General features: G+C 55.5%; 6 protein-coding genes across 6 annotated transcripts; 4 read left to right on the top strand and 2 right to left on the bottom strand.

Moving 5' to 3' along the window:
* The first annotated feature begins 616 nt into the window (after nucleotides 1-616).
* Nucleotides 617-3423, top strand: C8Q71DRAFT_454389 (urea transporter). Its single transcript, XM_047918650.1, has 10 exons — nucleotides 617-917; nucleotides 976-1151; nucleotides 1209-1301; nucleotides 1363-1554; nucleotides 1607-1992; nucleotides 2047-2353; nucleotides 2406-2657; nucleotides 2715-3050; nucleotides 3109-3297; nucleotides 3347-3423. The coding sequence occupies exons 1-10, from the start codon at nucleotides 872-874 to the stop codon at nucleotides 3407-3409; spliced, it is 2040 nt and encodes a 679-aa protein (XP_047772417.1). The 5' UTR covers nucleotides 617-871; the 3' UTR covers nucleotides 3410-3423.
* A 1185-nt stretch (nucleotides 3424-4608) lies between these two features.
* C8Q71DRAFT_799919 (uncharacterized protein) lies at nucleotides 4609-5251 on the top strand (the record flags this gene model as incomplete). Its single annotated transcript, XM_047925931.1, has 4 exons — nucleotides 4609-4719; nucleotides 4773-4919; nucleotides 4977-5045; nucleotides 5111-5251. The coding sequence occupies 4 exons, from the start codon at nucleotides 4609-4611 to the stop codon at nucleotides 5249-5251; spliced, it is 468 nt and encodes a 155-aa protein (XP_047772416.1).
* Nucleotides 5252-6447: 1196 nt separating this feature from the next.
* Nucleotides 6448-8742, top strand: C8Q71DRAFT_799918 (cytochrome P450; the record flags this gene model as incomplete). The annotated part of the gene is made up of 10 exons (XM_047925930.1): nucleotides 6448-6625; nucleotides 6883-7015; nucleotides 7082-7100; nucleotides 7168-7337; nucleotides 7403-7557; nucleotides 7614-7729; nucleotides 7781-7939; nucleotides 7989-8260; nucleotides 8317-8592; nucleotides 8655-8742. 10 exons carry the CDS (start codon nucleotides 6448-6450, stop codon nucleotides 8740-8742), a joined length of 1566 nt encoding a protein of 521 aa, XP_047772415.1.
* A 320-nt stretch (nucleotides 8743-9062) lies between these two features.
* C8Q71DRAFT_792391 (uncharacterized protein) lies at nucleotides 9063-11347 on the bottom strand. Its single transcript, XM_047925414.1, has 4 exons — nucleotides 11120-11347; nucleotides 10805-11064; nucleotides 10394-10751; nucleotides 9063-10329 (listed from the first exon to the last, which is right to left on the bottom strand). The coding sequence occupies exons 1-4, from the start codon at nucleotides 11144-11146 to the stop codon at nucleotides 9511-9513; spliced, it is 1464 nt and encodes a 487-aa protein (XP_047772414.1). The 5' UTR covers nucleotides 11147-11347; the 3' UTR covers nucleotides 9063-9510.
* A 1800-nt stretch (nucleotides 11348-13147) lies between these two features.
* Nucleotides 13148-19049, top strand: C8Q71DRAFT_718992 (multidrug resistance-associated ABC transporter; the record flags this gene model as incomplete). Its single annotated transcript, XM_047921265.1, has 25 exons — nucleotides 13148-13224; nucleotides 13343-13419; nucleotides 13485-13925; nucleotides 13981-14650; nucleotides 14716-14782; nucleotides 14840-14908; nucleotides 14964-15440; nucleotides 15494-15544; nucleotides 15598-15701; nucleotides 15762-15879; nucleotides 15989-16225; nucleotides 16281-16569; nucleotides 16622-16757; nucleotides 16817-16911; nucleotides 16966-17040; nucleotides 17146-17337; nucleotides 17388-17431; nucleotides 17490-17694; nucleotides 17754-17768; nucleotides 17834-18063; nucleotides 18117-18175; nucleotides 18239-18376; nucleotides 18431-18644; nucleotides 18700-18814; nucleotides 18868-19049. The coding sequence occupies 25 exons, from the start codon at nucleotides 13148-13150 to the stop codon at nucleotides 19047-19049; spliced, it is 4377 nt and encodes a 1458-aa protein (XP_047772413.1).
* Nucleotides 19050-19460: 411 nt separating this feature from the next.
* Nucleotides 19461-20708, bottom strand: C8Q71DRAFT_792375 (Sucrase/ferredoxin-like-domain-containing protein). The gene is made up of 3 exons (XM_047925413.1): nucleotides 19970-20708; nucleotides 19870-19908; nucleotides 19461-19817 (listed from the first exon to the last, which is right to left on the bottom strand). Exons 1-3 carry the CDS (start codon nucleotides 20614-20616, stop codon nucleotides 19628-19630), a joined length of 876 nt encoding a protein of 291 aa, XP_047772412.1. The 5' UTR covers nucleotides 20617-20708; the 3' UTR covers nucleotides 19461-19627.
* Between the last annotated feature and the right edge of the window lie 168 nt (nucleotides 20709-20876).

Genomic DNA, 20876 nt, shown 5'->3' with positions numbered 1-20876 from the left:
AACCTCAAGGGGCCGTCAAGGTCGCGATGTTCACATATGGTTCGTGCCTTCCCGGCCTCACCCTACTCCTATTGCTGATGATTTTCCACTGCACAGTGCACTGTTGGTAGGTCTAGAACGCCACAGCACTCAGAGGGATGCTCGATATGCAGACCGGTTACTACTGTTATCTGTACCGGTGGCCACTTCGACGCGTCTGGACTGCCAAGTTCCAAGTGCCTGTCCCTACAATCCCTTAGACTCGATAGGGCAGCGTTCTACCTGCGGAACGACGGAGGGCAAATCTCGATGCCGGTGGGCGGGAGAACGGATGGGAGATTCGAAGTTCGATTGCACGGATCGCGCCCCGCTTACCCCTGATCACTGGAAGCGCCTGCCCCGCACTGACTGCTAGCGCCAGCCACCGCCACCTGCCAGTGTGCGCGCTTTATGGCCGCCAACATTGTTGCGATGTACGACATGTATTGACTGGCAACGGAATCCCTGGTCCAAACCGTCCGCAACTCTGCCCCATTTGTGACACTGCTTTTCTTCTCGAAGATGTCCCGGCCAGCCACTCATCATTGCAGCCGCTACGCGGATGGGTGAACCATGACCTTATCAACGACGTCTGTGTCCTCGAGATAAGTCAGCGCCATAGCCAACGGAGGTGGACACACGGGCTTCCGATAGGGCGAAGAAGGCCCTGAAGACCGGAAGGCGCTGGGGTGTTGATGGATCGGAAGCTCTGGTATAAAATCTCGAAGTTCTGAGTTCATGGCTTTTCGCCAGCCCCGCTTCGACTTCTTCGCTGGAGTCGCGAGTCCACCTAGCATTTGAGCTGCCTGATACGACCTAAAGACGCGCTAGCTTCTTCTCAACTGACGCAGTCATGTCGAGCAGTCCAGTGCTTCCTCAAGGCGCGGGCTACGGTGTCGGTGAGTGGTCATCTTCGTGTTGTTGATGAACGCCGTGTGCTGATGCGACGACTTGAAGTGGTCGGAATCGGCCTGTTTTTCAGCGTCTTCATGGTTGGATTGACGGCTATCCAAACTCGATACACCGGGTTCTCCCCAAAGAACTCAGAAGAGTTCAACAGCGCTTCCAGGAGCGTTAAGCCTGGCTTGATCGCCTCGGGTATCGTATCTGCATGGACATGGGCCGCGACGTTGGTAAGGCAGCAATAGCCCACTGCTCGGTCAATAAACTGACATATGATTGACTTCTAGCTGCAATCGAGTGCTGTTGCCTACCAGTACGGTATCTCCGGCCCATGGTGGTATGGCGCAGGTGCCACGGTCCAGATCCTGCTCTTTGCACAGGTGGGTCGTGTGACGAGTCTCTGAGTTGGTTGGCGAGTCGGGAACTGACGACTGCGTCTAGCTTGCGGCGAAGCTGAAATTGAACGCCCCTCACGCACACACATGGCTCGAGATCGTTTACGCTCGTTGGGGCAGGACCGCCCACCTTGTCTTCATGTTCTTCGGTCTGGCGACGAACATAATCGTCTCGTCCATGCTTATCCTCGGTGGCTCTGCTACTGTGACCTCGCTCACGGGCATGAACACACTTGCGGTACGTTCATCGACTTGAGGTTGTTACCCAATACTGACCAGACAACCTCCAGGCCTGTTTCCTGATCCCCATTGGTGTTGCTATCTACGTGGTGGTCGGCGGTATGCGCGCGACGCTCCTCTGCGACTACACGCACACCACCGTGCTCTTCGCCATCATCTTCGTCTTCGTGTTCACAGTTTACACGACCTCGGACAAAATCGGCTCCTTCTCGGCCATGCACTCTCTGCTCGCAAAGGCCGCCGAAGAGGCACCCGTTGCGGGCAACGCACACGGGTCTTACCTGACCATGCGCAGCAAGAACGGCCTGATCTTCGGCGTGATCAACGTCATTGGTAACTTCGCGACCGTCTTCCAGGACCAGGCGTACTGGCAGCGCGCGATCGCGAGCCGACCTGCGACTTGCGTGAAGGCGTACCTGCTTGGTGGTCTTGCCTGGTCAGTCTCTGCCCACATCGCATGCTTCTAGTGGCTAACACATAGACCCCATAGGTTTGCGATTCCGTTTATGTTCGCGACGACTCTCGGTCTCTCCGCGGTCGCGCTCAAGGGCGACCCGGACATGATAAACCTGACCGCGGCAGACATCGGCGCAGGTCTTCCTGCATCTGCGGCGGCGTCTGCGCTCCTGGGCAAGTCTGGTGCCGCGGCGCTGCTCATCGTTCTCTTCTTGGCCGTCACGTCTGCGACCTCTGCGGAGCTCATTGCTGTCTCTGCCGTCTTGACGTACGATGTCTACAAGAGATACATCAACCCACAGGCGACGGAGACTCAGATTCTGCGTGTCTCGCATGCGATGGTTCGTCGCAGTTTTGGATTGCTTTGTCATTGGTTATTGATCTGGAAAATAGGTTGTGTTCTTCGCCATTGTCATGGGCGTCCTTGGCTTGATCTTCTACTACATCGGGATCTCCATGGGCTGGCTGTACGACTTCATGGGCGTCGTCTTGGGCTCTGCCGTCGTCCCCATCGCGTGCTGCATCACCTGGCGCAAGGCGAACAAGTGGGGCTGTATCGCAGGTGCTGTCATCGGCTTCTGCTGCGGTGTCATCGCGTGGCTCGTCTCGACCGCGACGCTCAACGACGGAGTCATTAACGTCACGGTGAGTTACACCCCTTCACCATTCCAGGGACGATCATGTTCTGACGCTATACCACAGACGACCTTTGGTAACTACGAGATGTTGTCGGGCAACCTCGCCTCGATCGGAATGGGCGGCATCATTGCGGTGTCGACGTCGCTCATCTGGCCCGATGACTTCAATTTCGAGGCCACCCGCGCGATCAACACGCCCTCACATGTTCCGTCGGAGAAGGATGGTGTCGGGCGCGAGTCGGAGGAATACGTGGACGAGAAGAAGCGCGTCGCCAGCGAGGTGTCGACCGAGCCTGTCGTGAACTCGACGGAGGCAGCGATGGTGGAGGAGGAGAAAGAGCTTGACCCTAACGCGCTCAAAAAGGCGTTTAGGCTTGCGGCGTGGTCGTCTGTTGCCCTCGTCAGTAGCTCTTCTTCTCTGTTTCATGTTACCGATGCTGACTATTTGACGCCTGCAGACGCTGATCATGTTGATCATTATACCCCTCCCACTCTTCTTCGCTCAGACCGTATACGGCGTAAGGGGTCTCACAGCGTGGGTCGTCATCGGGATGATATGGGCTTTCTGCTCTGCCATCTCCGTCGTGGTGTACCCGCTCTATGAGTCGCGTGCAGCTCTGGGCCTGATCATTAGAGGAATGACAAAGGTTAGTGATAACACACTTCCTTGATTTTATGAGCTCACCATGCGTGCAGGATACGTTCATGAGAGGAAGCGGGAAGTTCGTGCACCCAACAACGACGACTCCCGATGCATGAACTGACACGGATGTTGATGCGAGATGTATTACCTTATTATGTCACTTACGTTCGTACTGTATAGACTTATAGAGAGGCTTTCAATGTAGAGGAGCTGAGGTATAAACATCAAACACGAGCGACGTGTGCAGTGAGGAGACTCAAGATCAGAGCGTCCAATGAACCAGAGTTGGAAGATCGCATCACGTGGTCGCGTTTCGGCGGCAATGCCCGAGACATGGAAACCGTAGGAAACGAGCGTCGAGGACTCGTCCTGGATTCGGCGTCGTCGTCCAGCGTCGTCCTTTGACTTCTCCGTTCACTCACCAATGACTTGCTGACGAAAACCAGACTACAAGCAAGCCCAGGATTGCCAACCAGTCGACGACAGAGCATTGAAACTGGGCACGGCGGTACGTATCTTCTTGCAACTGTAGAAAAGACGGCACAGTACTGGTCGAGTTAGAACTGCCAAGTCATGCGACCGTTCTTACAAATTGCAGATTCTCTGGGAGGCCAAAATCACTCCCGGTTTGCATTTAGACCTGTAATTTGTCGCCTTTTCAAGCGCATGTAAGGCGCATATCGTCACTCTAAACGGCGCTCCAGTCCAGAGCAGTATTGTTTGGACTCTACGGCGACTCGACCCAGACATGTCGTGCTCCCATCACATTCTCTTCTATTGAACGCTGCCTCCGCAGGCCTTAGCCTTTGCTCCAGACTCCTGCCTCAACCCTACAGGCCTCACCGCTCGTCGCTCCATGATGCCGCGATGCACACCGTTACACCCCCGGCGCCTGAAATCTATGCGGTACTCGACGCCGGACCTGTGTACTTACCAAGCCCCTCTCACACCGTACCCGCCGTTCGCCAGGAACTCACAAATCCAATGACTCAGCTCCCTCGCTTCAGCGGCCACAGCGGGAAATGATACGCTCGTTCATGCTAGACATCCTCAGGATACCCGGTTTCGAGCTGCCGCCATGATCGCCTAACCCGATATATTCACCATTCGATGGCGGAAACCGCGCTCGTTACTCCAAACGCTATTCTTGCAGCAGCTGCTCACTGATGCGAACCACCTTGGTCCACGCAGTCGAAGCGCCATTGGGAGGCTGACCACCCAGTTATATCGCAACATCTACAACGCATGACTCACCGAAGGCCTATAAATGAAGAGCATCAGGTTCAGCGAAAACCCAAGTTGTGCATTGACGATCATGTCCGCCATCAAGCCACCTTTCACCGCGGAGACAGCCCTTCAGAAGGTCAAGGTTGCGCAACGCCTCTGGAACACGCGTGACCCTCAGCGCGTCTCGCAGGCGTACACGGTCAGTAGATTCCTGAGTGCAGTCGTTCATGGCTGATCTTTTCATCGATGAAGCCGGACACCATCTGGAGGAACCGCGACCAATTCATGAGGGGCAGGGAAGAGGTGATCCAATTCCTGGCCAAAAAGTGGGAGAAGGAGAATGGCTACCGACTCAGGAAGGAGCTATTCGCCTTTACCGATAATAAGATCGCGGTGCAGGTAAGTGCATAGCCAGATCGAGGTACAAGGCGACGTAAAGTGACATCACTTTGGCAGTTCTTCTACGAGTGGTTTGAGCTCAAGGCCGACGGCTCTAAACAGTGGTATAGATGCTACGGTCTCGAGGTATGAATCGGCGACACGGTTCTGTCAAATTGCGAGCTAACTCGATATTGCCCCTTCAATAATAGGATTGGACGTTTAACGATGACGGGCTCATGCGCAAACGTCAGATGAGCGGGAACGACGTGCCGATTACTGAAGAAGAGCGCTGGTTCAAGGAGGACGTTGCTGATGAGGACTCTGTCGAGATCTATGAGAAGCATTTGTAACTTGTTGTATCCGAGCTGAATGCAACACTAACACGATCCCAGACAGCTATCCCGGCAGGTCAGCGTTCCTTCTTGGCTCGAGACGGAGAAGATTGCAGTTAGGCTTCAACGCGCCCCAACAGCCGACGTCGGCCCTCCGCGTAAGAAGCATCAGCCCAGGGTCAAGATCACTCTCATGTCCGCGACATGTCCGCTCTTACCAAGGTCCTGCGGCGGCTCGCTTGTTTCCCGATTACGAGTTTTTAGTGATCTCGGAACAGCCTAGTGGCGGCACGCCGGATCACATTAAACCACGATGTGGGAGTCCCTCGGACTCCCTCAAAGTGCAAGGATCGACATGACGTGAGCTGTGTTCAACAACCGTCGCGGCCGCAATTTCGCTATGGCTAGGTCGTTGGCGGGGTTTATTCGCTTCTTGCCGACGTTGTTCTTCGCGCCCTAGACTATGCCAGATCGCGCAAGAAGGTGATTGCTGGATTGGGACGTTCCTTTCACGTTAAGCTTTGGACCACGTGCGAGGGATGCACGCCATTCTGATGGCAACCTTCTTGGACTTCGCTGTCAGGAAAATGCGGCCGCGAAGTATCTGTGTGAGCGAATTCTCTCACCACAATCTGGCAGGTTCCCTCTCAAATCCGCATTGTCAAGGCCGGATGCGTCGTGTCTGCTCTGCGGGGGATTCGCCCAAGTTGCCATGGCGTTCGCCGCACGCTCGCCTCCGGGACGTAGCCGCGGCGTCGCGGTCAAGGTACGCCAGTCTGCTTCAATGTAGTAGCGTTTCGCGCAGGGTGACGTTGACGCCCATATACGCAAACGCACGCCGTTGCCGAAGACGTACAACGCGACCCGACTCCGGAAGGCTGGACGCCCATGCTAGTATAAAGCCCCGTGGGCGTCGCCACCTGGCCTATAACATATCCGGCCTTCTTCCCGTGGCATCTCCCAGCGTCCATGCACGTCTGTATTGGCGTCTGCTGGAAGCTCTGATTCATAGCCCGCACCTATCAGCCCGAACCCGATCCACTCATTCGTTCACGCCCCATACCCACCTGGGATAAGCGCATCCCGGCCTCTTGTCGTGTCGTGATCGGCCGCCTGGAATTTCATCCGTCGACCTGATCCATATATACCGCGACCTCTCGTCCGCTCGTCTTCTATCCCAGCACACACTCTTTCGATAACTTAACTATCTAACCATGGGCGTTATCACCTTTGCCTTCGTACTGGCAGCAATCTACCTCGTCTGGTCGCACCTCAGCAAGCCCCGTCGTGCTCTACCTCCCGGACCTAAACCGCTTCCCCTTGTCGGGAATATCACCGATTTGACTGCTCACGAACTCTGGTTGCGCGCGCAACAGTGGGCAAAACAGTACGGTGAGTAACTGTGCAGCTCTTCTTGCTCGCAGCGGTGTCAGAAAGACACGCGGAGGCGTGTAAAGCGTGTCCGACATACCCGGGCCCTGTGTAATGCAGTGGCGAGAGTTCGGGGCATGCAGGTTCCTGGTTAGTGTTTCAGGTCTTTAACCGAGTGGACCCTCGGTGTCCAGTGCATGCCGGCGGGGAGCTGACATATCTTCATCCTCGTGCTGAATTTGACCTCACGGCGACTTACCAATTTGTCCACCTTGTAGGTGACCTCACCTATCTCCATGTGTTCGGACAAGGTCTCGTCTTCATCAACAAGTATGAAATAGCCGTTGAGCTGCTGGAAAAGCGAGGCGCCGTCTATTCCGACAAGCCAGGCCTCGTCATGGCCGGAGATCTGTGCGTACTACATCCGTGCCCGGTGAAGCGAAATGAGTTGGCTCATGATTAAACCATCAATCGCAGATGTGGCTGCGAGAACATGGTACGTCCCGCCGCATGATCGGGCAGCAGGCGGGACTGTCGATCTAACTTGAGCGCGCGCGATATAGGTCGCGTTTACCCGTTATGGCGACAAATCGCGCCGCCAACGCAAGCTAATGAATATGGCGCTCGGCGTGAACAGCGTCAAACAATACAACCCCCTGCTTGAGGTCGAGGCGCATGACCTGCTTAGGCGGCTACTTCAGAACCCCGCGGACTACGTCGCAAATCTCAAGCGGTACGTTCTCGTCCCTCACGTATGGGCCTTTGCCACATTCACTTACTCGGGACTGTCTTTTCAAGATATGCTGGTGGGCTGACATTGTCCGCGGTCTACGGGTACCAGGCGCGATCTAACGACGACGAGTTCCTCGGTCTCGCCGACGAATGCGTTGACATCTTGTCGAACCATATCGCGTCTGGTGGTGGCATCTGGCCAGTCGACGTTATCCCTGCTTGTACGTGCCCTGCTGACCGGGGGCGAGTGAACCTTCCTGACGCACAAATGTTTCAGTACAAAAGCTGCCTGACTGGGCGCCCGGCGCAGGTTTCAAGCGCAAGGCAGCGGTATGGAAGGCAAAGATGGAAGAGTTCGTCGAGAAGCCTTACGCCTATGTCAAGGAGCGAATGGTATGTTCTCTTTGTGCATGACAGATGGAGCGAACTGATCGGTTGTGGTAGCGAGATGGGAGCGCCCTTCCGTGCTTCTGCACAACATTGCTCGAAGAGCTCCAGGAGCGCTGCAGCGAGGAGAAGAAGGAGGCTGAACAGATCGATCCTCAGCGCGATTTCGACATTCGGTGGACCGCGAACTCTATGTACTCGGCCAGCATTGACAGCGTAAGCACCATCTCTTCTCGGATCTAACGATCTGCTCATATTCCCGTAGACTATGACCACTGTCTCTCACTTTATCCTCGCCATGATGCTTCACCCCGAAGTCCTCGCGAAGGTACAGGAGGAAATGGACACCATTGTCGGCTCTGGACGTCTTCCAACCTTTAGCGATCGTGCATCATTGCCATACCTCGAAGCTGTCATGAGTGAGACGCTCCGCTGGGGTGTGCCCGTCCCCCTGGCGCTTCCGCACCGTTTGATGGAAGATGATTTCTTCAACGGCTACCACATACCCAAGGGCACGATCGTGTTCGGCAACGTGTGGTGAGTCTTCGCAGCGGGCTGTGGTTGTGAGAGTCCGTCTAAACGTGCCTTCTCAGGAACATGGTCCGTGACCCTGCGGTATACCCTGAACCCGAAGCGTTCCTCCCTGAACGCTTCTTGGAGCCCGCCGACGAGCTCACCGCGAAACGCCGTGACCCGCGCAACTACGTCTTTGGCTTCGGCCGCAGACGGTGCCCTGGCCTGCACCTCATCGAGCAGTCCCTCTGGATTGTGATGGCGTGTATGGTCGCAACTCTAGATATCTCAAAAGCTATCGATGACAATGGAAACGTCATCGAGCCGACCGTCGTCTTTGACAACTCTGTCTTCAGGTGAGCGATGATGTATTGGCAGACAGATTGTGTATACAGTACTGAGAGTCTTCGGCGAACAGGACACCCGCGCCCTTCAAATGCGATATCCGCCCGAGGTCGGAGCAGTCGTTGAAGATCATCCGTCAGGTCACGGAAGGCTCGGCCTGATTTCTCACTTTCTAGCTCATAGTTGCTGGTACACTGAAAGTGCATACTGTAGTAATAGTTATTCGCGCACATCTGTTTTGCATCGCACATTCTACTCCAATTGGGCTTTGGTTGCATCTCCTATCCTCAACGATTTGACTGACATGTTCCATCAACATCGCCATACAGCATTGGTACTCAGCGGATTTGAGAGGTACATGCCAAGCGAGTCAACCTCATTGTGCAGTAGGTGACACCCGATGGCCTACGCGCTGTATCACTGCCAATTCAGAAGGTGATAGACTTGGTGCATACTGTCATCGAATGCTCTATGGGTATCGGCCTGCAATGCAGTATATTCACCTCGTAAGTCAATCCATACCGTCAGCTCGCTAGTATAGGGTATCTCTTGGGGTTCCAATCTTCGGACTCTGGCGAGATTACTTACTGCATGCTGAGTTCGACATGTCTACATGAGCGGGTCCTGGAGCCCAAGTGTATCCAGCAGGTACATCCGGTGTTCCTCCGGGGTTCATCCTTCGAGTCCCCGCGGAGATACAGGCCACCAGTAAGTAATTCAAACAGGGCGACCATGAGCGCATCCTGTCAAAGGTCCGTATATGTGCCAGCAGTCAGACTGACAGTAATAGAGAACAATACACAAGAGCAGACAGAGCGCGACGGTAGTAAAACACGGTATAGATAATACATCTTACATGCGCACACCGACCATCAGCTCGGAAACACCACTTCTTACTTACACAAACAACTGGGCAAACTTCTCCTTGTTCACATTTCCATCTCCATCTCCATCCCGTCCCATTCCTCCTCGATCTTCTCTCCGACGCTCGTTGCACGTAAGCTCGACTGCCGCTTGATGCTCCGCGCGGAGAAGCCGTACGCGTAGTCCCCGTCCACACTCTCCACGTCCACGAAGTCGCTCTCGGAGACGGACCCGCTGCGCGAGCGAGAGCTGGAGCGGATGGACGAGCGCGGGAGCGACCAACCGCCCATACCGTCCGAGGGCTCATACGAATGACCAAGTGCGGAGGCGGACGCCGAGGACGAGCGGAAGGACGACTGCGCAAAGCCGGTGGATACAGGCGAGCTCCACGCGTCTGAGGCGGACGCGCGGCTCACGAAGCTGTATCCAAGCGGGTCGCGCTCGCGGTACGCACCATGACCCTGCGATGGCAAAGTGATCGGCACCGCAGCGGATCGCTCGACGCTGTACGTAGGGCTGTCCGTGCGCGGCGGGGCTGGGCTCTCGGCGCCAGTGGGCACGCCGAGCACGCCGGGGCGCAGCTGGGTGAGGCCGCCCGCGACGGCGACGTCGTAATCATGCATACGTGGGCCGGAGCGCGCAAAGGACGAGAGCACGGGCACCGACGGGGCTGGTACAGAGCTTGATACGGGGAACGGCGCGGGCTGCTCGAGGGAGAACGAAGGCGGACTGGGCTTGGTCGAGACGCCCATCGCCTTAGCGTTCTCAGCGCTTGGCGGCGGGACGAGGCCACCTGATAGGTAGGAAGGCCACAGTGCACGGTCATCGGGAAGGGACGTTCCCCCTCTGGCCGACGGGGCGATGTGCGAGAGAATGGCAGCTGCCTGTAGAAGGAAGCAGTGCATATTCGGTATTAGGCGCTCGTGGGAATGAGTCAACACCACGCACCTCGAGCAGCTGCACCTGCTGGTGCTTGCTCAGGAGGAACTTGGACGCCTCGCGCCAGTGCGGCGAGTGCTCCCAGCGGTGCTTGATGAGACATGACGGGTGCCGGTAGACCTTGGAGCAGCTCTCGCACTTGAAGATCGTACCGCGCTTCTTCCCTGTACCCTTGCCAGCGGTGACGCTAATTCCACCGCCGAGGTCTGCCTCCTCCCGCTTCGTGTCATGTGGAGGTGCAGACGCGGACTCGATCTCGCCAGCTGCAGATACGTAGGTGGTCGATGCCTGGGGCGGCGGCGTTCCGGATAGCGAGAGCTTCGCGAGAGAAGTGAGCGCGGCCGCGGCCGTGGAGATAGTGACAGGTCTGTAAACAAGAGTATATGTCTTCGGCGAGCTCAGATGATACGTGTAACGCACGAAGGTCGGCTCGCTGCCTCCCGCGCGTCGCTCAATCTCCTCCGTGCCTGGCCGCTGGACGAGAGCCTGCGATTCTTGTGAGGTGGGTGGACTTTCGCCCCGACACCCAGACTGCTAGGTCCGGTGCTGCTGAGGCTGCGAGTACCGTAGCTGCTCGGTGCTATAGGGGCGGCCGCTTCTCGGGTAGCATCCTGCTGAACGGGGATGGGTGCCGCGCTGGCCGCGACCGCGGACAGCGAGAACAGGCCATCTAAGCCACCCTGTCGATGTGCATACGTCAAACACCATCTCGTTAGCGGAAACAATTTAACACACCGGTGGTGCTGCAGTGGTCACGCTCATCGCGTACACGTACTACTCCTCCGTCAGGGAATTTACGGCAAATACGAAGAAAGATGCAAGAATTGGATAGCGGCGACGCCTCCGCACAAGAATACGACTAGATCATGAAACGGTGGCCATGTACAGTGAGGGGAGAGGAGAAAGTGGGATTGACGAGAAGGGGGGATAAGGAAGTTCACGAAGGCTAACGTTTGAAACTCCGGTATTCATTCCATTAGTGCATTGACCAGTATGGTTATCTCGTACTTATATCGATCAAAAATAAATGACTTCACTTACTGACTGACTGACTAATCGTGATCACAATCGAAGTAGATCGGCCTACAAGCTTATTATTACATGTACAAGCAATTGGCAGAACAACGGTGCGTGCGAGCACCGGGCCACAGATAATGTCACGCATTTGACAGTACTTTCTGTAGTTCGTGTGTGTAAGTGGGCATAGAAGTACCACAAAGCGGTAGAGCATTTCATGACAATCGTTGCAGCCCGAGTCTACTATAGTAGGTGAGTCATATCATAGCTACGAGTAGGAATGTATACATATCCACGGAAATCTCAACTTTCCTTCGATCATAACGTACGTCTTTCATAGTCTGAGTCTTGCAGCTAGTGTCCAGCTGATCCCATGCTAGATCTCTTCCCGACAAAGGTGCATAGGCGGCACCTGCAATTACCTCGTCCTATATTCAGGTGATGCACACACTCTGCCGGTCGACCTCAGGCCTCAACCATGTGTATGGGCTTCGCTTTGGCTCGTCCTCGACTCGGTGTGCAACTAGGTCCCATTGTGGTGAGTTTTCAATGATGCATGAGTGATACCGAGTCCGACACATTCCGCCTGTCGACACGTCCACACTTGCTGCAGACTCCAGAGGAGTCTAGCATATTAATATAGCATTAGCTGTTATATACTTACTTCTAGACTCCCTTCCGAGAAGCGGCGTGCACAGGCGTACGCGTATCACTGCGGACAAAGTAGGTTGCACGGAGCGCTTACATCGTCAGAACATTGTCAGAACGTGTATATCATCTCGAAATCCGAATATTATCTATTTTCCTGGACCGAACATTGAAATGCAGCCAATGAGGAGCCGTGCCTTTCAATGTTCGGTCACCGATAATAATTCATGTTCGGATTTCGAGATGATATACTCATTCTAACGATGATCTGAGACTTATCCAACGCCAAACAAAGGGGTTTGTCCGCAGTGTATGTAGGGCATCGCGGCTTGGTCTAGGTTTGTTTTCAACTGATCCACACGCTCTACCGGTCGACCTCGGCTTCAAAATTCCGGTCTGGCTCGCCCTCGATACCGCCCGTTTTGGTAGAATGTTGATGGGGACACAGAAGAGAGCTAGAGATTCAGGCCTCAGGACCTGAGCCCAGGCAACCCAGCGATGTGGAGGTTAAGTACCAGTCTGAGTGCACTCTGAGTGAGCGCGTTCTTCCTCAAACCGGTGCCTAGACGAGCCAGATCTGACGGTACCACGCGGTGTTCCCAATGCGGGCAGCACGTGACATGCGGACAAAATGATGCGCCCTGATTGGCCTGATTGCAGACAAAGTCAACGGCCGAATTTGATGAGGGCTCTGACTCTGCGCCGGCGCCATACGTGTCGAGATCTGACATGTCACCATCCGCCGCCCGAGAGCTAGATCTACGCGATGCGGGGAGCGTCGCCAGGCATTGCCTTTGGAGGCCTTTGCCCATGTGTGTTCTCTCAGGAACGGACAACGGAGCCCGGTGGAGGTGAGTTTAATATGACCGCGTGGCACCGCGGCGCAGACAGAGCATACGTGGGCGAGCCGTCTTCCTGAGAAAGTGCATATTCGGTGCATGTGCACGCAGTAGTGGAACCATCGCGCTTGCGTGGCTATCCGGCGCCGCAGTCGGTTGATTGAGTCAGAGTGACTGCATAATAGCAACGCTTGATAATGTACATGTACTGACCTCGATTCGTCCCACATTCGTCCAGTGGCCCTTGTTCCCGACGGTCATGAGGAATCCGTTGCATCCGACCCCTGCGCCCCCGGGGTTCGGCGATGGAAAGATCGCCCCTGTGGTCAACTCCTCGTAAGTCATCTGTATCTTGTGCCATGTAGAACGGTATCAGGTATGTACAATGTCCTGGAACCGTTCTGCATGCGTGCAATACTGCACATGCAAATCAACTTGACAACGCCTGCGATAGCTGGATATCGAAGTTGCTCTTTGGATGGCTCGACCCGTTCTTGCAAGTCGGCTTCTCCCGTCCCCTCGAGAAAGAAGGTACGGTTTGTTGACAATCGCCGGACGTGCATATTCACTAATGTAATGTCCATTCGCTTTGGCAGATCTATGGGAGCTTCCAGCAGAGAGGCTCACCGACCCGTTAACCGATGAACTCGAGCGCAACTTTTATAAACGCTGTCCTCCTGAGAAGCGGCCGCGTTCACGGCGAAAGACCCCAGCCGACCAACAGGAGAGACCGGCCTCGGTGGCATCGACTTCGAGTGCTACTATCGAGAACGAGAAACGATCCACAAACGACAAGAACGGCCTAGATACGAAACACGCCACGGACGACAAGGATGACATAGACATCGAGGATAGCGCCGGCTCCAAACCACCCCCTCCTACCGGTGGTAAGAAAGCCAGGAAGGGAAGGAAACGTTCGGAGTCGGGGGCGACCGAGAAAGACAAGAAGCCGAAGTACGACTCGTCCTTGCTGAAGGCACTCAACCGATGTTACTTCTGGCTTTGGTGGACGTCCGGTATTCTTACTCTTCTCGGCAGTAAGTGTTTCTAGACCTCTTCAGGCATTGCACCGTTACAACCGGCTCTTCGCAGATACGTTGCAGACGACCACTCCTCTTGTAAACCAGCGCCTCCTCAACTGGTTGGAGGAGCGGTATTACTACTGGCAGGTACCGTCCGCAGACCGCGCTCTCATCTCGCAGCCCCAAGGCATCGGCTACGGCATCGGGCTCGCCTTCGCGATCTTCGTCATGCAGGAGGCGTCGAGTCTCATGACGTGCCACTACACGCTCATGTCGATGGAGGTCGGCCTGCTCGTCCGCACGAGCGTCGTCGGCGCGATCTACCGCAAGTCCCTGCGGCTCAGCGCACGCTCGCGGCTGGAACACAGCGTCGGAAAGATCACGACGATGATCTCTGCGGACGCGACGCGCCTCGAGCGCAACACGTACTACGCACACAACCTCTGGGTCGCGCCCATCCAGATCGTCATCTGCCTCGCGCTGCTGATCAAGACGCTAGGCTACTCTGCGCTCGTCGGCCTGGGTGTGTTCGTCCTCGGCTTCCCGGTGCAGGTCGCGTGCGCGATTGTCATGTTCCAGCAGCGCAGCAAGGGCGTGGTGCTGACGGACAAGCGGGTGCGAACTGTGACGGAGGTCCTCCAGGGCATTCGCCTCATCAAGTTCTTCGGCTGGGAGGAGTTCTTCGAGCATGAAGTCGGTAAGATTCGGCAGAAAGAAGTCAGTCGGGTCAGGAAGACAGGGTCAGTAGATTCTAGCATCCGTGCACTCACCGTCGTCCACTTATCCGGCGGATGGTTTTGCGCAGATTGGCGTTGGCGAATCTCATCAGTGTAGTCACGATCTTGCCCGTTCTCGCCGCGGTCCTTTCCTTCGTAAGTGACGTCGTGTCTCAATGCTCCGTACGAGACTCAATACACTCTGGGCTGTAGATCACCTATGGACTAAGCGGCCATGACCTCAACGTATCCATCATCTTCACTGCGCTGCAATACTTCAATGTATGACGACTTTGCCGACGGCTCTGTATCGTATCTAACGCATTTGCCCTGCTAGATCATCCGCCAGCCCTTGATGTTCTTCCCCATGGTCGTTGCCTCCTGCACAGACTCCATCGTCGCGCTCGGGCGTATCAGCGACTTCCTGACCTCCGAAGAGCTCGACGAGCCGTACACGATCCAGTCCGAAAGCAAGTTCGCCGTCGACGTCGAGGGCGACTTCACGTGGGAGACCGCGCACAAGCCTCCCCCGGAGGAGTTGCCAGACTTGGCCGGCGCGGATCGAGGCAAACATGGCCCGTCGAGAGGCCGACCGCCGCAGGACAAGAAGGATAAGCAGAAGGCGGATGGCAAGCGCAGTGGCGGATGGTTTGGCAGGAAAAAGAAGGACGAGCCTGTGCTTCCTACCGAGGGGTCTCAAGAAAAGACCAAAGATGAGGAGCAGGAGGAAAAGCCGTTCGAGTTGAAGGACCTTAACTTCAAGGTCTCGGGCGGATCGTTCGCTGTCGTCCTGGGGCCCATTGGTTCCGGCAAGGTGAACCTCAACTCCGGGGCGGGTTGTTTCGATAGCTGAGCCCTCCCTGACAGAGTTCCTTGATGCAAGCTCTCATCGGCGAGATGCGAAGAACGAAGGGACATGTGGGTAACAGTGAAGTTTCACGCTGCCGGTGCTGACCGCACTATCCCGCCAGACCGTTTTGTCATCGTCGGTCGCGTACGTACCACAGAATGCCTGGATCATGAACGCCACCCTCCGAGAGAACATCGTCTTTGGCCGCGAAGATAAGGAAGAAAGGTCTGTCATCCTATCACAGTGATCCAACCGTGAGCATGATAACTGATTCAAGTCATGCAGGTTCCGCGCCATAGTGAAGGCATGCTGTCTTGAACGTGACCTTGAGATGTTGCCCTACGGCGAGAAGACTGAGATCGGAGAGAAAGGCATTAACTTGAGCGGTGCGTCCATGTATTTCGTCTCCAAAATGACCAAGCAGAGACTAATCATGAAGTCTGCCGCAGGTGGCCAGAAGGTAACCACTCATCATTGCTGTGTACCCATCGTGCCCTCACGTTCTGATCCAGGCTCGCGTCTCTCTCGCTCGCGCCGCATACTCGGACGCCGACATCATTCTCATGGACGACTCGCTCAGTGCGATCGATGCCCACACGGGAAAGATGATTCTGGACAACCTCTTTTTGAACGGTCCTCTCGCTGGCAAGACCCGCGTCCTCGTAACCCACGCTCTCCATGTCCTGGACAAAGCCGATCAAATCTTCGTCATGAAAGATGGTACTATTGTCGAGCGCGGCTCCTTTGAGGTGAGTCTGCATGCCTTCTTGGTTTCAGTGAAATCTTAACGTTCTTTTTGATTAGGTTCTAATGAAAGATAGTGTCACCTTCTCGCGCATGATTGAGGAATACGGAAACATGGAGAAGGAGAAGGTCAAGGCTGAGGCCCAAGCCGTCGAGAAGGTTGACGAGTCTGTGGCTCTCGGCGCAAGCAAGGAGTCCGACGTCGCGCAACCTCAGCTCATGCAGGAAGAGGAGCGGCTCACAGGATCGGTGTCATGGAAGACATATGGCGCTTTCTTCCGCTACGCCGGTGGCCTTGCGTGGGCTCCATTGCTCTTGCTGTTGGTTGCCCTTATGCAGGGTGCTCAAGGTATGCGGTTTCCGTTGTCGGATGGTATGAGTGTCCTTAAACCCGCCATCAGTCGCGAACAATTTGTTCCTCGGATACTGGACTGCGGGAAGTATCAAGGGATTCAACCAAGGGGACTACATGGGAACATACGCTGCGCTCGGTGTGGCTAGTGCCCTCTTTTCATTTGGCGTCAGCTATGCCTTGACGTAAGGATTTCAGGTCTAAGCGGAAAGGCTGCAGGCTAACATTGTGTATCAATCACCAGTACCTCTAGTCTCCTGGCGGGATACAGCATGTTCCAGAAGGCCTTTGCCCATGTGATGCACTCGTCGGTGTCCTTCTTCGACACAACGCCAATCGGTAAGGAACAACTTGTCTGATTATCAGGAGATTTAGGTGGCTCATGTCACTCAGGGCGCATCATTTCCCGCCTTTCGAGAGACCAGGATACTATCGACGCGGAAATCTCCATGACCCTCTTCGTGGTACGTGACATATTTTGTGGATCGTTCGCGTATTGCTGACTCGCAAAATCGGACAGTTGTTGTCGACTCTAAGGTATGTCGTATATACATCTGTGCCCGCGTCCAGCAGTGGCTACATTGGTCAACAGCTCGGTGGTAGGAACGATATTCCTGGTGTTCTATACATTCCCCTACCTAGGCATCATCTTCGTTCCCTTGGGCATTTTCTACATGTTCGCCGCCGTCTACTACCGCCGCAGCTCGGTTGAGACAAAGCGCTTGGACTCCATCCTGCGGTCTAAGTTGTACTCTGCCTACGCCGGTACGTCATCTAGAAGTCGCTCTACCCACGACTACTGACACAGCCAACAGAATCACTCACCGGCATCAGCACTGTCCGGGCATACGGAGAAGAGGTGAGTACCTTGACACACCCCTCCGCTGCACGACCGTCAGGGCTTACGTCACGTACAGGATCGGTTCATTCAGAAGACGGAGTATGGTCTCGACGTCGAGAATAGGGCCTACTACATGGTCATAGCTATCCAGCAGTGGCTCAGTACTCGGCTCGATCTGCTGGGCAACATCCTTGTCCTTGGTATCGCTCTCTTCGCGGCCGGCTTCAGCAAGACGATCAGTCCGAGCAAAGTCGGCGTCGTGTTATCGTACACGCTGAGCAGTACGTCCGTTCCTTCGTGATTAAGACCTTAACAGCTCTTTGCTCACCCCACCGCTTAGTCACGCAGGTCTTCTGTACGGATCATCTATTTTCTATTTTTCACACGTGGATACGAGGACTGACATTGACAACCGTACAGCGCAGGTTGTTCAGACGTATGCGCAGAACGAGCAGAACTTCAACGCTGTAGAGCGTATCCTGCACTACGCAGAGCTGCCGTCTGAGGGCGACTACACGAAGCCTGACGATCCACCCGCGGCGTGGCCAGAGAAGGGCGAGATCCAATTCAAGGATGTCGACTTGGCGTACCGCGAAGGCCTGCCGCTCGTCCTGAAGCAGGTCAGCTTCTCTGTGCGCCCAGGAGAGAAGGTATGTACCGATCGCCATGCCACAATTCACCGTTACTCAAGGCGCACATGTAGATTGGCATCGTCGGCCGTACTGGTGCCGGAAAGAGCTCGCTGATGCAGGCGTTGTTCCGGTATGTCGCCCCGCACGCGTTGCGCCTGTCATCATTGACGTTATTGCTTTCTGTCCTGCGCAGCACGGTGAACATCGCCGATGGATCCGTCGAGATCGACGGGGTGGACACGCGCAACATCGGGCTGAAGACGCTACGGAATCGCTTAGCCCTAGTCCCGCAAGACAACGTGCTCTTCAAGGGCACGTTGCGTCAGAACCTGTACGACCGCACCCTTCCGTCTCCCTCATAGCCCCTCATTAAGGCTTCATGCAGTGATCCAGAAGGCACGCGTACGGATGCGGAACTGATCTCTGCCCTGCAGCGGACGTGGCTGTTGCCGAAGGACGGCATGCACGATGCCGCGGCGGAGGCGAAGTTCAGCCTGGACTCGCTTGTCGGTGACGAAGGGTCGAACTACTCCGCAGGGGAGAAGCAGATGTTGGCTCTGTGTCGAGCGTTGGCGAAGAACAGCCGCATCATCGTTCTCGTCAGTTTCACTGTGTTCAACGAGGTGTATGACATGCTGATGCTGTGGGATGCAGGACGAGGCGACGAGCAATGTTGACCTCGAGATGGACGCGAAGCTGCAGAGGACGATACAGAAGGAGTTTGCGTTGTCTACTCTTCTGTGTATCGCGCATCGTCTGAACACTATCGGTGAGTGGCTTCTCCGTAGACCACTCACGCCCGCGCTGACTGCTCCACGACAGTGTACTACGACCGTGTACTGCTGATGGACGCGGGTCATGTGGCAGAGTTCGACACGCCCCTCAACCTCTTCGACAAGGAGGACTCGATATTCCGCTCGCTCTGCGACCAAGCAGGACTATCGAGACAAGATATCCTGCGCATCCGGTCCAACGTCCCCGTGTCTCCTACTGTGGCTTCATGACCTTGCAGGAAACAGACAAGTTAGAGGTATAGGACTCATGAGTACTTTGCATTGATATGATTATAGATGACACTACGAGCATCATGACTCAGATGTAGGCTACATACGCTGAATATCCCAGCTCATACAGTACTTCGCTTTTTACTCAGAAATGTGATCCGCTTGGCGGGTTTAATATTGGTATGTCAGTCTGCGGTCACCGCTGCCTTCTGTTATTCGTGTTGTGCCATTTATATCGTACGATGGTGTATACAAGGTCTCTGTTGTCAATCTTTCTGCTAGGTCTTACAGCCGAGCGAAATATCAGACGGTTCCTCAATCGACAAGTGCGAGCGACCGGACCATCAGTGTCACTTGGAACTTGATGACACTGACTGGAATCGAGTATCATGAACCCAAACTTTTCTCGGAGCAAACGCCATAGATTCACCTTCGGACAAGCGTACAGCTTCGTTCTGAACAGCTTCCACTTGGAACAGCACTTACGCCGGCACGGAGAATAAGCTATGGCATTTGGTGTACAGAACAATGCAAATCCTGTTCGTACTGTGGGCACAGACGTCGCCGCCTGTGTCGCCCTAACTACGAGCGGCGAGCTCGATCTGAGCGTCCTTGTACAAGCCCATCCTGCCGCGCCAGAACGGAGGGCACAGTGGCGAAGCTGGTGCCGTGGGCGAGCCGGAGGTCTGGGTGGCCGACAGTTCGTCGTGCCGCGCCAGTATCTCACTGAGTATCTGCGGGACATCTTCTGGTTGTACCGAGCCTAGCCTGGGGAGCTGATAAGTGGGAAGACATAGCGGAGTACCCGGAGCACACGCACCAGTCGCCGAGGGGGTAGACTAATATATTGGCCGCGAACCTAGTGAACGCGCGTGTTGAGATCTAGGTGCTCTCCGATAGTACTGCGAAGCATGACTCACTTGTGTCCACCGACGTGCGCGACCTCTCCGAGCGAGACGCGATCCCACAGGTCGCGCTTCGTGATCTCGTTGTGGAGGGCCTTCGCAACCTCTCCCCCCGTCTCACCGCACCTGCAGTCGCGCGGGCCGTGGGTGCACACGTACAAGTGTAGCCTCGCCGCAGCCTCGCTCGCCTCGTCCATCTGCCCCTCCTCCGTCTCCGGCGCGAGCTGACTGCTCTGCGCGTGCGCGCGCAGCTGGCCCACGACTGTGTCCAGGTTCGCCAGGGACACCTCCGGGATGTAGAGCGGCGCGCGGTCCACGGAGAAAGCGGTAGCGTAGTAGAGCTCTTCGCCTGCATGGTCCTCACCAAGCCCTGCGTACCGCGGATGCACGGGCTGGGTCGGCGACCAGGAGAAGTTGACGAGCCCGCCCCAGCTGCCCGCCTCGAGTTTGAGCTTCCGCCAGAGTGGGGTCTTCAAATGTGGTGGGTACTGTGAGGGCGGCTGGTGCGTGTGCAGGAGGATGTAGCTCTCGTGGTCAGGAACCTTGCCCGCTGGTTGGGCTCGAGACGGGGCCGTTGAGAATAACCGCGCGTTTGCGCGAATAACAAGGCGTGCCGAGGGTCGGAATAGCGGGTTCGACAACACTAGCGTATAGCAGGACATTTTCGACGACAGGCGACTGTAGTGAGAAGTAAGTTGAATGTAGTACTTATGTAGATGCGGGTTGGAGAGAGATGAGCGCTGAGCAGTCGCTCCGGCAGCGGCATCCTCATTCGGCAACGTTTGTTTGCTTCCAATCTTGTCTGTTCCAATTTACAATGTACATATGATTGTAAGTAGTGGGGCACACAAGTCTTCATTTCTGCAGAATGGCTAATGGGCCGCCTTCGTAGCATGCGCCCCACCATCAAACCGCAACCTCA

The sequence above is a fragment of the Rhodofomes roseus genome, assembly GCF_022264815.1.
Source record: "Rhodofomes roseus strain CIRM-BRFM 1785 chromosome Unknown C8Q71scaffold_47, whole genome shotgun sequence".
NCBI lineage: Eukaryota > Fungi > Basidiomycota > Agaricomycetes > Polyporales > Fomitopsidaceae > Rhodofomes > Rhodofomes roseus.
Note: the sequence above shows the minus strand (reverse complement) of the source record. Positions and strands in the feature narration are given on the sequence as shown.

Excerpts from the sequence above, each read along its gene's own strand:
- C8Q71DRAFT_792375 (XM_047925413.1), bottom strand. The coding sequence starts at position 20,616 with ATGTCCTGCTATACGCTAGTGTTGTCGAACCCGCTATTCCGACCCTCG. Across the intron at positions 19,909-19,969 it reads GCGCACGTCGGTGGACACAA|GTTCGCGGCCAATATATTAG; the intron begins GTGAGTCATGCT and ends CGCGTTCACTAG. Across the intron at positions 19,818-19,869 it reads GTCTACCCCCTCGGCGACTG|GCTAGGCTCGGTACAACCAG; the intron begins GTGCGTGTGCTC and ends TCAGCTCCCCAG.
- C8Q71DRAFT_454389 (XM_047918650.1), top strand. The coding sequence starts at position 872 with ATGTCGAGCAGTCCAGTGCTTCCTCAAGGCGCGGGCTACGGTGTCG. Across the intron at positions 2,354-2,405 it reads TGCGTGTCTCGCATGCGATG|GTTGTGTTCTTCGCCATTGT; the intron begins GTTCGTCGCAGT and ends TCTGGAAAATAG. Across the intron at positions 2,658-2,714 it reads ACGGAGTCATTAACGTCACG|ACGACCTTTGGTAACTACGA; the intron begins GTGAGTTACACC and ends GCTATACCACAG.
- C8Q71DRAFT_792391 (XM_047925414.1), bottom strand. The coding sequence starts at position 11,146 with ATGAGCGTGACCACTGCAGCACCACCG. Across the intron at positions 11,065-11,119 it reads TGACCACTGCAGCACCACCG|GGTGGCTTAGATGGCCTGTT; the intron begins GTGTGTTAAATT and ends GCACATCGACAG. Across the intron at positions 10,330-10,393 it reads AGCAGGTGCAGCTGCTCGAG|GCAGCTGCCATTCTCTCGCA; the intron begins GTGCGTGGTGTT and ends TTCCTTCTACAG.